This window comes from Polyodon spathula, chromosome 35 (genome assembly GCF_017654505.1).
Source record: "Polyodon spathula isolate WHYD16114869_AA chromosome 35, ASM1765450v1, whole genome shotgun sequence".
Lineage (NCBI taxonomy): Eukaryota > Metazoa > Chordata > Actinopteri > Acipenseriformes > Polyodontidae > Polyodon > Polyodon spathula.
The window spans coordinates 2,464,816-2,481,649 of record NC_054568.1 but is presented as its reverse complement, the minus strand read 5'-3'; the positions used below and the strand labels follow the sequence as shown (position 1 = coordinate 2,481,649).

Genomic DNA, 16,834 nt, shown 5'->3' with positions numbered 1-16,834 from the left:
AGGTCTCCGTCCTATTGGATTTCTGGGGTCGTGAAAATGTGTCAGCCACTCCCTCCAGTTTTGAGTTCTCTGCAAATTCTGCAAGCTTGCTAATTATCTTCTGAACTAGATCATTAAAGTAGAAAGAGTAAGGGTCCTGGTACTGATCTCTATGGCACTGCACTTAGCACATGGCCCCAACTAGAAGTTTACCCTTTTACTCTGCTTACTAGGTTTTAACCAGTTATGTATCTACTTGCTTTGATCTATTTGACTCAGAGGGACCGCCACCTCGATGCTAGCTTGTTAACAGCTGCTTGACGGGGTGAACTCCAATTGACTAGACTGAGATGAGCTGCCACTGCTGGAGAACGGCTCGACTCACCAGGTTGTTGTCATCTTGGAAGGCGTAGTGGAGCTCAGTGATCCAACGCCGATCACCCCTGACCATCACCTCCCTCTCCTCCTGGAAGCGGGCAATCTGCAGGAGAGAGCTGGATGTCAGGGTGTGCAACAGACTATCCCATTGGTAATGAGTACTAAAACTAGGAGAGAGGGGGGTGTCAGGGTGTGCAAACATGCATACTCCCTCAAATGAATGTTTCGAACAGACAGATTCTTTGTATGCTCACAAAAGAGTAATGAAATTCTGCTGTAATTAAGAAGTGGCTGTTGACTTTTGCCAAGACCGGGTTCTAACAAATTAAGAGGCAAGCATAAAAAAAAAAAAGTCATGCAGAATAAGTAATGAGACAGCTGTTAATTGAGACGTTAGGGCAGTACCTCTCCACGCTTCACCATGTCCCATTTATTCATAACCTTCATTGCGTACACCTGCTCTGTACGCCTCATCTTCGCTATGGCAACCTGAGAAGAACCAGACAAGGACTGAGATATTCTGCAGGAAATGTTCATGAATCCACAGAGTCGGTTATTATCTCATTATGCTACCAAGCGTTCCTTCAGTCCTGGTAAGCTGGCTGATGTGTGCCTGTAGATGGAGGTTAGACAAAAGCAGTTCCCTTTTAATGTATTAATAAGCCTCAGTAAAAAAATGGATGTTACTTATCATTATACATCTACTGTTTTAATATATGTTTGTTTAATCTCCCATTACCTGGCTTTGAACTTGCTTTGAAAGGTAAAGACTCAGTGTTGGTGCAACAGAACCCAGAAACGCTTGGCATGATTGCAAACGACATAGAAATAACAAGGGGCACTACAAAAGAAACACTTCAGGCTGCCGTCCAAGCAATGGCGTTGTCTGAATCCTTAAAAGAAGGGCGCTTTGAACACCACCATCTTTTACTGTCAATATAAGCTTATTTTTGGTATTTAAAAACTAACTTGCAGTCTGCTGATAAAATTGCATCATTAAACACAGGGCTGTGCTCAAGATCATCAATCAGATCAGGTGTGAACAGTTTTGGTTTGAAGCAGGGTGTTGAACAAACTGCTATAAAACAGCTTTAAGAGGACACACGCACACACACACACACACACACACACACACACGCACACACAACATTGGTACCGGGATGCCAGCCAGTAAAAGCTGACGAGTCACTCTCCTCAGGAAGCGTGAATAATGTGTTTCACACACAGTGATCAAACCCGTTTATTAAGGATCCTGAACGCAACCCAGTTTCCACACTGAGGCCCGCCCCCTTGCCCCTCCCCTCACCTCGCTGAAGTTTCCACGACCAATCACCTTGAGGATCTCAAAGTCTTCCCGCTGGAGTCGCAGCTGCTTCACCTGTCGTGCCAGGGGCTCCGCTGTGATTGGAGGACAGGAGAGAGACAGAGAGGTACAACAATTACATATACATTCCCATCCACACAAGCTGGAACAGATGGTTTTTTTTTAAAAAACATAATGTAGTGCCGATATACTGGTAGAAGGGTATAGCTTTGCCACAATACAATACAGAACCGCTCAGCTTTTTATTGGCAGGCCTTGGTTTGCCCATCTAAAGTGCTTACAAGAAGAAACAGAATCAACTGTAAACTCTTTGTTCCTTAATGGATCAGTTTACACTCATTGAAAAATGTTAAACATTTCCGATTGAAAACACTGGTGCATGCTGGATTGTGACAATATTTTATCTTCAAAAATACAAATGATGTTGCTTTTCCCAGAGAATAACTAGTACAGCCAGTTTGCCGAGCCAAGTATCAAGTATAATGTTATAGAAAAGAGCTATCAACAAGCACCACATTATTTTCTACAATGGGGTTAGGGCAATATTGACAACTATCCAAAGACAGGTTTCCAGAAATATAATTGAATTTTTCTGCTGTGAAGTGAAAGATCACTGGCCGACACAGAATTGCTGTTTCTTGATTCTGGTCAGACAACTTTGCTAAAAAAAAACAAAAAAAAAAAACTGTTAAAATGTTTTAGATTCCAGAAAAAAAAGTTCCCATCCCATCACATTACAGAGTGTGCGGGACAGCAAACCCTGTTCACAAAACGATCTCAACATTGTTTGTAAACTTTCTCAAAATTTAGAAGGCATGTTGAAGTGGAAGAATAATCTCTTAAAACCAAAGGAAATATTTTGTGAATACCAAACAAAAAAATCTTTGAAAAAGTTAACGATTCATGAATAGAAGCCCCGCTGAGTAAGTGGGAGCACTCAGTCGAAGATGAAGTAGGGTCAATTCTCAATGCCTCTCATTGTCTTCCAGTGTTTACTGTTGCCTTTGTTTCCATGGCAAAGGCCCAGGCAGCCAGTCAGCTGCTAAATGAAAATATTTGAAAAATAATAGCAGGGGAGAGACCGGGTGGCAAGTAATCTCTTTCCATGTAATAGATTGATGCTACCAAGGTCCTGTTCAAGTACAATGGTTGCCCATTTTTTATTCTTTATTTTCTGAACTGGAAATAAAAGACCTGTGTAGGTAAAGTCTCTTACATTGGTTGTTTTGTTTCTAGTTTTTTTTTTTTTTTTTATCTTTGTACAATAAACTGTGTTTTACTCTTTTTAGGAGGACAGGGAAACTTAATCAGCCTTATTTAATTGCAAAGGCAAACTAACAAGGGTCTATACATGGGAATTCTCGTCTACAACAGACATGAAAAAATGAAATATTTACTATTTGTTGCAGAAATGAACATTTGTCCTACTTTGCATCCATTTTGTGTGAGTGCCACCTTTAAACAATATCACTATTAAATATTTATCCACGTTAACCAATCAGCTGCTTCCCCTATTGACTGATTTGTTTTTAGCCAGTAACATTCTTTGACCCAGACAGTACTGAGGTAGAATAGCTGGGAATGTAGCATGTTTCCTGAGAGTAAGATAATGAAACTAAGATACCAGATATCATGATGTCAAAGGAGCATCCACGTTTGATATAACACAATGTTTATTTCAAAACTGAACATTTGAGACCCGTGTACCACACCTAACAGAACTGCAAAACAGATAACGTTTATGGAATTGTTCTGCTCCATATTTATTATTTATTGTCACTTTGAACCCTAGCCGTTGTGACCTAGTCATCTGTCTGGAAACAAGCAACAGCAATAAAGAGTCATAACTCTACAAATCTTCCTGCTGAAGTTGGGCCCATTTTAACGCTGGGAAGCATTTGCACACAGTCTCCAGCACAGTTAGTCCCCCGCCTTCAAGCTTTTGCATTGTAGGGTGCTGGTAGTGAAAGAACACAGGAGACATTAGGTACCGGATGTACTTTATTAGGTTGTTCCCCCAGGAGAAGCTTCCCACGGCAACAGGAAAAAGATTACAATACTGGAGCACAAGCCTTCTCTACACTATCTTCTGAGCGGGCTGCAAAACGGAGCTCCAGATCAGAATCAAAAGCTGTAGCCACCACAGTTGGCCATCTTCACAGCCAGCTCCCTTCAGTTCTATGTCACTCCCACTTGGTTATTTATCTGCGCCTATTTCCACTCCTTTAATGACCTAAGCCATTGCCCAGCTGCCAGTGGCGTTCGGACCTAAACCCTCCACACATGTGCTGGCACAGGAATCAACGCGATAAAACAAAGCAAACCAGCAAAGGTCCCTGGACAAAAGTCCAACGAACCCCTACAGGGATTCCATCATGGACCAGGCCAGAAATGAATGTGTGGAATGCATAAAAAAAAAATCCATCACAAAGTTGTATAGAGGCTACCCTCCCAGGACTGCTACACAATACATATACAGAGCGTCTCAGATTCCTGGGCTGTTTCTACCCAGCAGGCAAAATATTCATCACAGAAACAGATACAAAAATAAGCAGTGAGCTCTCAGAGCGCTGTGTTTAGACTGGCCCTTCCTCCGGTGCCAGGAAGCCAGAGACGAGACAGAAAAGCTTTGTTTGAGCTCTCTGCAGTGTCCCTTTTATGGAGCAGTGAGTCTTCTCCATCTCAGCCCCTTATAAAACAAAGCCTGTTCCCGGGGAGGCTGGCTGAGACTGTGCAGGCTTGCAGAGAGGAGCTTGCCCACATAAGGACTGGGATTAAGGAGGAGAGTTCAGGGCGAGTTTGGGCAGCTTGCCAGCCTGCTGATGTTTGTTTGAAATGCTTCTGCTCTGCTTTAACTGCATCGTGTTCTTTAAGGTAAATCAAATCAAGGCGGTGGAAATCCACATTCTGCTTTTGTTTCTGCATGTCTATAGGGTAGACTTTCAAATCTATCATCTGGTTTAATAAAACCATCAGGAATGCTGGGTCTCTCTCAAACGAGTACAAAATATGTAAATGTGTAAAGTCGCCATTTTTTCGCCTAATTTGGAATGTCCAGTTGTATTTAGGCTCAGCTCACTGCTACCACCCCTGCACTGACGAACGCATGCTGTCCTCCAAAATGCGTGCCGACCTCTTCTTTTCACTCTGCAGCCAATCCAGAGCTACAGCTTCGGAGGAAAACGTAGCTCTGGGTAGCTTACAGGCAAGCCTGCAGACGCCCGGCTAGTCTACAGGGCAAAATGGTGCGCTGTGAGCCGAGGACACCCTGGCTGACCTAAGCCCTCTCCCCCCGGCAGTGCTCAATCAATTGTGCACCGCTCCCTGGGAGCTCCCATCCACGGTCGGCAGAGGAATAGCCTGAACTTGAACCAGCGATGTCCAGGCTTTTGGGCGCATCCTGCACTCCACATGGAGAGCCTTTACTGGATGCGCCACTCGGAAGCCCCCTGTAAATCATATCTTTTCTCTCTGATAACCTTTACTGCTTTATTTATTTGACAAGTTAAATTAATAATTTGTAACTTCAAAGAACTAGAAACTAAGTGAAGTGGACAAATATATTGTCTAGTACCCTGATGAAGTAAAATTGATCTCCATATAAATCACAGCTGCAGATGGGCCTGGCTCTTTTGCATTGTGGTTGAAACGCTTGCTTGAAAGACCTAAATTATGTTCATGTAGTTTTTTCTTTTTCTGTCTCAATCCTAAAATTCTAGGTGATACAAAACGCTTGGCCATCGCTGTACCTGTGAAAGGAAAGTACTGAAACTATCTAATTAATAGTCAGAGTAGAATACCATTGTTATGTACAGTAAGTGCCACTTTTATAAATGAAGCAGATAGAAAACTTTACTCGGCAGAGGCAGGCACATGCAAATCGGGCACCGACCCTCCTTGATGAACTGCACAGTTCATTGATATTTGTTTAGAATATAAAGTGGCACATTTTGAGGGAGACTTTTCCATTAAGAATCTGGCTCCTGCCTACTGTCTCTACAAACGTCCAAAGTGTGGATTTTTGCTGTGAGACCCTCACATCAGGATTTGTTTGCTTTGAACTCTATTCGACTACTTTTTAAAAAAAATGTTAACAGCTAACCAGTTGTTGTGTTTTTGTAAATGTGAAAAGTTTTAATCAGATATAACTGCTTTTTTGTTGTAAATTTGCATGTTTTAAAATGTCTAATAATAAGAATATAAAAAAAAAATCAGAAGTGAAATTATAAACCAAACCTGCATAAGAGATTTAAATCTAAATAATAATAATAATAATAATAATACATGCTGCCCCTTAGCTACTGTCCTGGCTTCAACCAGATTCATGGGCCCCCAGTGGCCATGGAGGGTACTGCGGTTTAAGCAGAAGGTACTGCTGTACTTTGGGTTCAAGTACTCTGTGTGTTAATAGGGGTAATTAAACATAAAAAAAACAAAAACAATTGCATTCCCTAGTTTATATCAGTCTCTACCAGGATATGGTATATGTGCTGTATTTTACTGTAAAACTCATCTAGCAAAGTCAAGAGGAAGCACTGTATATATTCTTCAAGTAGCAAAAAACAAGATTTAACCCACTTATTGACTGCCTGTTTCTCTAGAGATCACAATGCTGTATGCATGTGATGTTAGTGTCTAGATATGTTCAGATACATGAGATTAATGGCACTCTCTCAGTTAGAAGTGAGTGCCAGGTTACAAGCACAGGTATCCTGTCTTATTTCCATCCCATTTCTCCACTATTTCTCACTTGACAGGAGTAGCTATTTTATTCAAAACCCAACGCATGTTTTTAGCATCTGGAATTATGTAACGTTGAGTAGATTTTTAGAATGAAAGCGGTCACATGCAGCCTAAATATTTAGACAACAATAAGAACTTTTAAAATCGCGAATGTTCTTCAGTTCTCTTTGCAGTGAAGCCTTGTATAGAAAATATTTCAGCCCAGAATATTTCCTAGGAATCCTTAATGATGGAATGCACCCTTGATTATTGGGAGCAGTTCTAAACAGTGATGCTTTAAAGGAGTGCTCGCAAACATTAGAGCTCACCAAATGTAATGTTAGTGCCTGTATCTGTTCCCAATCTAATACCAGTGCTTCCAGTTCCAAACCAGTCAATCCTTCCACTAAAACCCAGTTCTCTCCACTTTAAAACCCAATAAACCAGTTCTCCCCAGATTCAACCTGTTCTCACCAAATTCAACAGTACAGGAACGTATTTGTTATTATGATAAACGATTAGTTTACTTCCTCTTTGTTATACTCTATAACGTCCTGTTTTTGTAAGGACTGTGTATCACACACCCCAGAGCGAGGGAATACCTAACTTCCCTTTTCTTTCACTGGTTCTTTGTTTAATTTTGTGAAGTAGATTCTGGGAGCTCCTTTGAGGCCACAGAGGTGTTTCACACTTCTGAATTTTATAAATTCACCAGGATGTGATGACTACAACAGGAAACGATGCAAAGTGAATACACAAGATGCTGCAGTAGTGGAACTATGGTCTTATATTATATAAAAAAACTGGAGTGAATGTTTTAATATGGCCCAGTGTTTCGGAATGGGCTTACAGAATTACTAAAAGCAGCCTGGCATCTGATGAACTGCTCTGAACCTAAACGCCACACAGCATGTATTAGAAATCTGTTCTGGAATAGCAGCTGTCTTGTAGGGTCATCCTGTTTCATAAAGGACAGCCTCTGTGTTGGCACACTGTCACTTATTGGAGCATGTGTTAAAGCATGACTGAGTCACAGTGACAGCGGTTCTTCACAAGAGACACACACACAGGGGTGACCTCTGCCCCTGGGTTTCACCTGCCACGTCCATTACTGTGGGACAGGTGTTGCTTCTACATGGAGGACCTTATGCAGGGGTCTTAAAAAATAAAACACTAAATCTACAAACTTACATAAGAAACCCTATGCTCATCCTGTTCCAGAAGCAGATTCGTTTTAAAACATTGTCAAGTCTGGTCTTAAAGGATCCCAGTGATTCTGCCTCCACCACATGGCTAATTAACCCTTCCCACACCCTCACCACTCTTTGTGTGAAGAAGTGTTCCTTTCCCTCTGTCCTAAGTCTATACTTCATTATACATTACTATGAACTATACAGTATTAATGATAATTCTATTAATAATACAGTGTTTTAGTATAAAGATAAGCTATAAAAGTTACAGTCACATTTGTTTTTTTTATTGGCTAGTTTCACAGCCCACAGATCATTATTTAATACCTAAACTGACCTTAATCATGAGTTTACTATTGCTTGCACACCCATGCTCTCCATTTAACTGTAATTATCTGAACTGGTTTAGCGGCTGATAGTTTCTTGTGGGCTGTATAAGTTTTCGGTCAACATGACAGCTTTTCATGCAGGTAAGTGGAATACTGTTACCTTGTTCATGACAGCATCTACATGTGTGTGTGGGTCTCTAATAACTAGAGATTATTTGCAACATCAGTGTCACTACTGGCTTTTGCTGCAGCACATCAACATACAAAGATGCATCAAACATGAAGCTACAATAACAAAACAAAGGATGTATATAGTCAAGGATCTTACTGTATAAGTTCATGAGTTTATCATAATCTCAGATAACACAAACCATTCACCGAAGGAACAGTGAGTTTTTATACTTGACAAACACAATTCTTTATAACTCTTTCATCTGCTACCACCACAAGAAGTTTGGCTTTTTAAGTGCAAGAATAGTTACTCACCCCACTGCAGGAAGCTTGCTACATGGCTCTCCTGTGCAATAGGAGAGATCCGGAGAGCTTCAAAGACGCACACCAGCAGGTCCAGCAGTGTTTGCAGGCTGACTGGACTGCCGTCCTGCAGCACCCCCTCCTCCAGCTGCTTCAGACGGGACCCCCCTGACATCGTGGGGCTCTTCAGGGAAATGGCTCAGAGAGGCCCATGCTCACTGGCAGCTAGCCCCTGGGGGAGGCGGGGGGGAGGTCTTTCCTCCCAGTCACTAGGAAGCAAATGCCGGCCTTTAAATTAATCACTTGTTCCTTCCTTTCTTAAAGTCTGTTTTGTGGCTTTGAGTTCTGTCTTGTGCATTTCCCCACGCTCTCTCTTGCAAGCACGCCTCTTCTAGCTCTTCTGCAGCACTCTGGGCTTATTCCTTTTTTGGTTTCTCCCTCGTGCTCTATTCCAAGCTTTCTTTGTCTTTCTCCTTTGCTCAATCCCCTTGATCTCTGAAGTTCCCCTCTGGTCCTCTTCTGCTTCCCTCCTCCCTCCTGCCCCACTATTTCAGCTAGTTCCTGTGCATTCATAAATGATCAATTTTCCTTGACTTCCCTCTTCACCTCTCCCTTGCTCCCTGCTCCTGGTGTGTCAGTGCTGTTACTCTTGTTGCCTCTCCCTTGCTCCTGGTGTGTCAGTGCTGTTACTCCCGTTGCCTCTCCCTTGCTCCCTGCTCCTGGTGTGTCGGGGTTGTTATTCCCAGGGAAACAGCTCATCTGAAAACATTTGAAGATCTGACAGAAACTTCTGCCAACTGTGAATACCATCTAGGTTAACTCTCAGAAGCCCAGCCCTTGTGCACAGCCTAAAATTGTTTTCTACTGACCTCTCTCTCTCTCTCAAACACACACTCTAAATACAGTCTCATCAGCAGAACAAAGCACAAATGAACCAGCACCAACGCGCAGCCCCGACCTCGTGCCAGGGGCAGTAACTTGGGATCAATTGTTTTGTTGTTTCCTTGTGGAGCCAATCTCTACACCCAGTGCAGCAGCTGTTCTTTCAAAGAAATGGATATCACACAGTTGAACTATGATAGCATTAAATAAAATGCATGTTCCCAAATGTATCAATATTTACAATTCCCTTGATTAAGGGCTTGACTTCCATTGCACGGTACAGCTGTGCAGCCATTCTAGGTTTCACTAAGGGCCTCAACAGTGAGTTTGATATGTGAAATATCAAACTCAAATCAATTTGAGATAAAATATTGGGTTCTAGTGTCAAGCTAGGCTGCGTGAAAGGAAAGCCATAGATAGCACCTATGATAACAAAAAAAAAAGAAAGACATTTAGAAATTCTACTAGTAATAAGTTTATTATTTGTTTTTACAGGCAGCTCTATTTTGCAGATACAAAACTTTGAATGTGTTTTTTGAGTCTTCTGAATTCCAATGTAGTAGCTGCTATTCTTATGGTCTTCCACTTTGATTCGTTACAAATTTGTGCTGATTTATTTGAGATTATCATCTAGAAAAATCATTAACTAACAACAAAGGCTGTGTGGTCCAGAAGGTCCCTGGTTCAAATCTCAGCTCAGCCATTGACTCACTGTGTGACCCTGAGCAAATCACTTAACCTCCTTGTGCTTCGTCTCTGGGGTGAGACGTTGTTGTAAGTGACCCTGCAGCTGATAGTTCACACACCCTAGTCTTGTATCTTGTAAAGTGCTTTGTGATGGTGGTCAACGATGAAAGGCGCTATATAAAAATGATTTTATTATTAAAATATTTATGCTTTAGATGTTACTCACATGCAATACTATTGAAATTCATAGGAATTTGCAGCCTTTATTTTAACATGCAATGTGCAGAAGAAAAGGTGGGGCTCTTGTGTAATTGTGTAGGGATGTAAATCTACAGTTCAACACTCTGGATCAAAGGGACACAAATACAAGCAGGCTTATTTTCTTATAACACCCTTTGTGCAAAGGCATCCAGAATGCTTCACAATACAAACTTGAAGTATCCCTAATGAGCTTGTGGTCAATCATATTCAAACAGGCAGTCAGTGAGTTAACGTGTGTCTGGGATCTTACAGTGCACAGATGCAGCAACAAGGATTCCATTAGCATTTACCATCGGGGCTGCTCAGAGAGCTTTCTTAAGAGAAGCCCGCTGAACTGCAGGATGTTGAGATTGATGGGAACGCAGGCTGGGCATGATCTGCAGCAGAAACTCATTCACACTCTCAGTTTCACTCTCTGATAGGCATAAAAAAGAATGAAATTGAGAAGGAACTACAAAATATGGACAATAATTGATGCAATGGTGCCACCTATAGGAGATAAGCGATAATTCTATAAGTAAATTACCTCTTATATTAGTAGTAATTTTCCCAATACTGTAAATTAAGCAATTTCAAGTAATTTCAAGTGTTTCATGCAATTTATAAAAAATGATTTGTAAATTGCTATGTAAAGACATCGAGAAAGACTTCTCAAAACATTTTTCTAAATTACTAAATGATTATTTGTATTACTATAATGTTCTTGTAACATTTTACTGCAATTACTCAATGAATGTGGTTTCATTAACTCTGGTTTACAGTGCTTGGAATAATAATTTAAAAAATCCTCACTTCTCATACTTTAAATTTGTACTGAGTAAAGAGTACACCCAGGGTTTAATGGACTGAGCTACGAAGAAAGGAGACTCTTCTTCACACAGAGAGTGGTGAGGGGATGGAATGGGCTGCCTAGTCATGTTGTTGAAGGAGACTCTTCTTCACACAGAGAGTGGTGAGGGGATGGAATGGGCTGCCTAGTCATGTTGTTGAAGGAGACTCTTCTTCACACAGAGAGTGGTGAGGGGATGGAATGGGCTGCCTAGTCATGTTGTTGAAGGAGACTCTTCTTCACACAGAGAGTGGTGAGGGGATGGAATGGGCTGCCTAGTCATGTTGTTGAAGGAGACACACAGAGAGTGGTGAGGGGATGGAATGGGCTTAGTCATGTTGTTGAAGGAGACTCTTCTTCAACAGAGAGTGGTGAGGGGATGGAATGGGCTGCCTAGTCAAATTGTTGATTCTGAATCACTGGGTCCTTTAAGACCCAACTTGACAAAGTTTAGAGATCATTCAATTACTTGGAACAAGTCAAGCCTACATGGCCTCTCGTTATAATAGCTGTTGCATGTTATCTAATACTTTTCAAAAGCCTTTCTAAGGATAGTAGAGTCATAATGAAAATGTAGTCCTTGGTTTAGTGCATTTGCACATTGGTTTGTTACTTGTATCTCTAGAAACAAACGAAACAGAGAGGTCTCTACGAGTGTGCTAGTCTATATGTAGCCATTATCATCCCAGTGCCTGATCCCCAGTGTAATTCCCTGAATCCAAATCCACGCTGATGGCAGTGACACCTCTAATATACATATTGGGGATCTATCTATATATATATACACGTCCTAATGCTACTGCAATACTTTGATAGGATTTCTCAACAGCACACATTGGGGTCTCTTGGCTACTGTCCTGTACGCTGCTTTAATTTAAAATGACATTAATCCCATTTCTCTGCAAATCCAGCCATGACAGGCAAGCTCAGAGAGAGAGAGAGAGAGGGAGAGGGAGAGGTGGGGGGAAACAAATTGCCTGTCCATGTAAAACCTCACAATCGGATAAGGACTTCAGCTTCAGGATCAGTTGGTGGGAACTTTTCGTACTCACTTTCCGTTTGGCTGTTTTGTGAGAGGCGCCGGAGCAGTGGAGAGTGGGTCTGTCCCCGTGAGTTTGGGGCAGATGGAAGGAATGGGCAGCAGCGGGGACTGTGCCAGGCAGGCAGGGAGCCCAGAGTCCCGGGACCCAGCGGAGGTCAGGGAGAGGTAAGTATGATAGAAGCAGCTGACACTAGTTTGCAGTGCTGTGCGAACCGATTACTGTATTCAAGTATTCAGACTGAGATCCCTAGAACCATCTGCCCGGATTTGTGTGGACTGCTGCTCTCCACAGAGTCGACAGTAACAGCAACACAAGCCCAAGACGGTGTTTCTGATGAGGGGTAAAGTCATTTTTGAATGCTTTAGCGTTACTAACTTGAAATCATTAATGTCACGCCCTCTCTATGCTTGTGAAATGTAAACCCACAGCAGGAGAGCAGGGTTTAACCCTGAAGCCCCAGGGCTCACCCTCCAACTCTAGCCGCTATAGTTTCATGTGAAGCGTACGTCACTGACAAAGGACCAATAGGGATTATACCGTTTGTCTAAACCTTCCAGAACTGGAATACAGTGGTTCACTCAAGCTGTTTGTATCCTAGGTCTTCAGTGTGTCATACTGGTGGGGCGGTGTCTTTATCACGTATCTGAGTCATCATTTCAAAGACATTGAGTCCCAACCACAGCCACACAAATTATATATATAATGTGTAATTATTGAACTGTAGCACTGCAAATCACAACAATCTTTATCACCGTTGTTCCTTGTTCTTTGAATTGGTGTTTTTAAAAGCCACTGTAAAGGATAGCAGCACCATAATTAACAATGGAACCGTAAGAGTGCTGTATATATAAAAAAGAAAAAAGATCTGCTTTTCATTTAGTGCCTATAACAGGCAATGAAAAAAATAAATGGTGCACAGCGTATTAGAATGGCAGGACTGGGTTGGCACAGTTGTAATTGCATCATTTTAGTGCTTCATTTTAATTAAACAGGGTTATATGAAATAGTGTAGGAAATATGCATTGCAGTTGTATTAAAAAAACTGTCTATTATGTTCTAAAGATTTCTTCTAATACAGGAAAGCAGTTTTGGTCATTTATATATATATATATATATATATATATATATATATATATATATATATATATATATATATATATATATATATAATAAATGACCAATTCCAGGGAACCAATTCACAATCCAAATAATAGTCCAATACCTTTTCCAATAGGTCGTTTTCTAGTTTTCGCAACACTCATAATAACTCCCAACCAAACTCCTACCATCACCCACACTAAACATAACTAATTAATCCCCTAATTAGTCTATTGACTAAACCTGGAGTTGGTATCTGACTCCAGTAACCACTAGTAAACCAGATTTAATTACATCTAGTTTCCCTTATTTAACACACCATTATCATTTAGCAGTTTATCAATTAACCCATATTTAGTTTTAATCCCAAGCACATTATGTTATATTTAATTTCTTTGTTTACCATCCAGTTAGTTAACATTTTGTTCATTTACTTGACCAATCCCTCACTATATATATATATATATATATACAAAATAAGTGAAACAAGACACCACTGGGGTAGACTTGCCCACCTATTTAATTCATAAACTTAAAAGTAGCCGACTCTTGTATAAGAACAGTTAACTGATATACATGTTTATTTTAGATGAAGACCAAGGGACACAGCTTGAAATGAAGTGGACAGAGACTTAGGACAGAGGGTAGGAGATGCAGATGATACTTCATGGGATGGGCTGCCTGGCCATGTTGTTGAATGGGATCCTTTGAGACACAACTTTACGAAGTTTTGAGATCAACCGGCTACTAGGAACAGAACAAGCACTGATGGGCTGAACGGCTCCCTCTCATTTGAACATTTTCTTATTTACAAATAATCAACTTGTTTTCTTTCTCCAGAGTCATGGATGGGATAACGCCACAGGCTTCAGCTGGGGAGGAAGGGACTCTTCAGATAAAAGGAGAGTGCTTGCCATTCCAGGTAACAACCCCCTTTCCCCACACTCACAGGACAATTGCTTTTTATTTGATATCGAAGTCTCCACTGAATGCATGGATTTTGCCCTGAAAATATTGAAGGAAAAAAAAATTATGGGCTAAAATAATTGAGCACATCTATGTACCTTCAGCAGAATAGAGAAGGTTCAGTGGATTTTTCCACCAATAATTCCCCATAAATGTTTTCATATATGTAGAGATATACAGCACACAAGAGTTTCTCGTGCTGTGGCTGGGTGGTTGTATTGAACAGGCAGAGGCTGGTTGTGAATGCTGACAACCCAATGAAGCGTCTCCAGCACTATGCAGTAGAGGCACAAGCTGCTATGGAACTCTCTCCTGAGATGGGCTCTGGTACAACAAGGTCTTTAGTCTTCCACAGCTGCTCATTCCACATGTCCCCAGCTGTGCCCGGTGCTCTCTCAGTCTTCTTGTCAGCATCAAAGGAGCTTTTCAAATTATGCTCCAAGTCCTTCAAAACTAATTTGAAGACATGTTTTGGCTTTGGCAGTTTTATTGCACTTTTTTTTCCAATGCAGCCCTTTTGAGTTGTCTGTACCCTGGCCTTTGTCACCTAAAATGATTAGGCTTGTGCAGAATAGAATAAGCCACTTTTTGTCTTATTTTCATTTACTCTTCATGGTAGACAGCTAAATACATCATTCAGTGCACGGTACCCTTAATCGCTCCAAATTGTATCAAGATCTGTTGAGGATGTGGAAATGCATGATGACTATTTTAAATTAAATTGTCAATGACTTCTTGCATTCAAATATGATACACAGGGACTACAGATGCTTATTTGCTTTTTAAACATTGAAAAACAATCAATGAGCATAAACCAGAGTTTCATAAACAAAAGGGGTTTGAAACATTCCTAAAATTAGGCTACAGTAGCAACATTTTTTACACAGAGAATTGTGAGGGTCTGGAATCAACTCCCCAGTAATGTTGTTGAAGCTGACACCCTGGGATCCTTCAAGAAGCTGCTTGATGAGATTCTGGGATCAATAAGCTACTAACAACCAAACGAGCAAGATGGGCCGAATGGCCTCCTCTCGTTTGTAAACTTTCTTATGTTCTTATGTTCTTAACATATTCCCAAACCATAACTCAAGCTCTGCGACAGCTAACAACATCCTGTTCACCTTTGAGACGGCTGAGAACCACTGCCATAACCTCCAATGATATGATCGTTGATAGATTCGTCATTTCCACCTACATTAACAGAGGCTCCGTCGTTTCCTCAGATCTTCCCGGATCCAGTGGAGGTGGCGGTGGAAGGAAGGCACTTGTCTGCGGACCCAGGCTGTATGTGGCTGAAAGAGAGGCTGCCATCGATTGTGGTGGAACCGACGGACGTCAGCGAGGTGGAAAGCGGGGAGCTTCGCTGGCCACCTCAGGGCCTGGGCTCCTTCGAGGAAGAGGAGGATGAAGACCTGTTCCTTGATCAATGCATCCCCCCCGCTAACATCGCCGACTGGGAGGAGGAGGAAGAGGAGGAGGAGGAGGAGGAGGAGGAGGAGCCACACAGCAGCCTCACTGGTATTGGTTTATAAATCTTGTATGAGAATAGTGTTATTTTGTTGGAATTACACACAGCAGAGGATTTAAAGAAAAGGGCAGACTGTTGTTTTACACAGGGAGAGGTAAATGGCAGATAATGTGGCAACCGCTCTCCAAAGTATTCAGCCAGAAGCAGCTCTTAACTTATGGGGGAAAGAAAACCTGCAGCGAATTAGAATTAAGGCTGTAAGGTAAACGTAAATAAAAATCCTACACGTTACAGCATGTCACTAAACAGATCTTGCTTTAGTCAAAATGTTTGATCGAGTATAATATCTCAATGCATTGTATTTAAAAAACGGATGTGAAAAACGAATGCACAAGAGGACTATACATTTTAATTCAAGTTTAGTTTTTCGTTGAAAATGTGTCTCTTCCCCTCTCTAGACTTCCAGATGGAGGATGAGCTCAACGAGGAGTCCCCAGCACGCCCCTTGCTCCAGGATGACTGAAGCAATGAAACATTTTGATGCGGGGTCAAGCGACACAGTGGAATCCTGTGTAGAACACCAAATATGGCGCTAGACTTGATAACTGCATTGAAAATGCTACTAATACAACATTAAATGAATTGTAACCAACTACAACCGAAAACATTTCCACGTTCATGTTTTAGCAAATCTGTATTTTCATTTTAAAAACACAGCACCTGGTACTGCGCTAGGTTGACGATAGTTCTGTTGATGAAAGCCTTGTTTTCAGACTGTCTTGCACTTCCTGTGTCTCCTGGAGGGTAATATTTAAATTGCGCTGGCTTCTTTCCTGTCAACAATTGACTGACATGTTTACACCCAGTCACATGCAACACTGCTGGGGTGAAGTGACCAAACAAGTAAAGCTGGAATCGATTTTCGTGGGAGGCACGGCAAGCAAACTAGGAGTTTTAAAATGAAAATACATTTTTTCTATAATTTCAGACCTATGTAGCAAACAGCAATGCAGAACGGGCAAGATTTAGGGAACCATTTTGTTATCTACATTTACTTTAACGTTTCTGCTGTATAAAGCAAGACATGTTTGTTTGCTTACTGGGTAGAATTCTATTGCGATTACCCATTATAACAAAAGCCCAAATATCTTTGTTTTAAAAGAATATAATGAGCATTTCTGTTGTATTATTTCAGGAAATAATA

General features: G+C 41.3%; 2 protein-coding genes across 4 annotated transcripts in view; one reads left to right on the top strand and one right to left on the bottom strand.

Annotated features, from left to right (window-relative positions):
* LOC121303900 (myotonin-protein kinase) overlaps window positions 1-9,276 on the bottom strand; it is a 34,112-nt gene extending 24,836 nt beyond the window's left edge. For all 3 annotated transcript variants that reach the window (XM_041234754.1, XM_041234756.1, XM_041234755.1), the window contains exons 1-4: window positions 8,409-9,276; window positions 1,664-1,755; window positions 763-846; window positions 365-460 (exon numbers count right to left, since the gene is read on the bottom strand). In XM_041234754.1, the coding sequence (XP_041090688.1) occupies window positions 365-460; window positions 763-846; window positions 1,664-1,755; window positions 8,409-8,571 (435 nt within the window). In that variant the 5' untranslated portion in view covers window positions 8,572-9,276. The remainder of the gene's footprint in view (window positions 1-364; window positions 461-762; window positions 847-1,663; window positions 1,756-8,408) is intronic.
* Window positions 9,277-12,037: 2,761 nt separating this feature from the next.
* On the top strand, window positions 12,038-15,884 carry LOC121303717 (protein LBH-like). Its single transcript, XM_041234496.1, has 3 exons — window positions 12,038-12,262; window positions 14,037-14,118; window positions 15,386-15,884. The coding sequence occupies exons 1-3, from the start codon at window positions 12,180-12,182 to the stop codon at window positions 15,692-15,694; spliced, it is 474 nt and encodes a 157-aa protein (XP_041090430.1). The 5' UTR covers window positions 12,038-12,179; the 3' UTR covers window positions 15,695-15,884.
* The last annotated feature ends 950 nt before the right edge of the window (window positions 15,885-16,834 follow it).

Bases quoted from the DNA above. Each gene is read 5' to 3' on its own strand.
- LOC121303717 (XM_041234496.1), top strand. From the start codon at position 12,180: ATGGAAGGAATGGGCAGCAGCGGGGACTGTGCCAGGCAGGCAGGGAGC. The intron at 12,263-14,036 runs GTAAGTATGATA...TTCTTTCTCCAG, and splicing joins CCAGCGGAGGTCAGGGAGAG to AGTCATGGATGGGATAACGC. The intron at 14,119-15,385 runs GTAACAACCCCC...TCGTTTCCTCAG, and splicing joins GAGAGTGCTTGCCATTCCAG to ATCTTCCCGGATCCAGTGGA.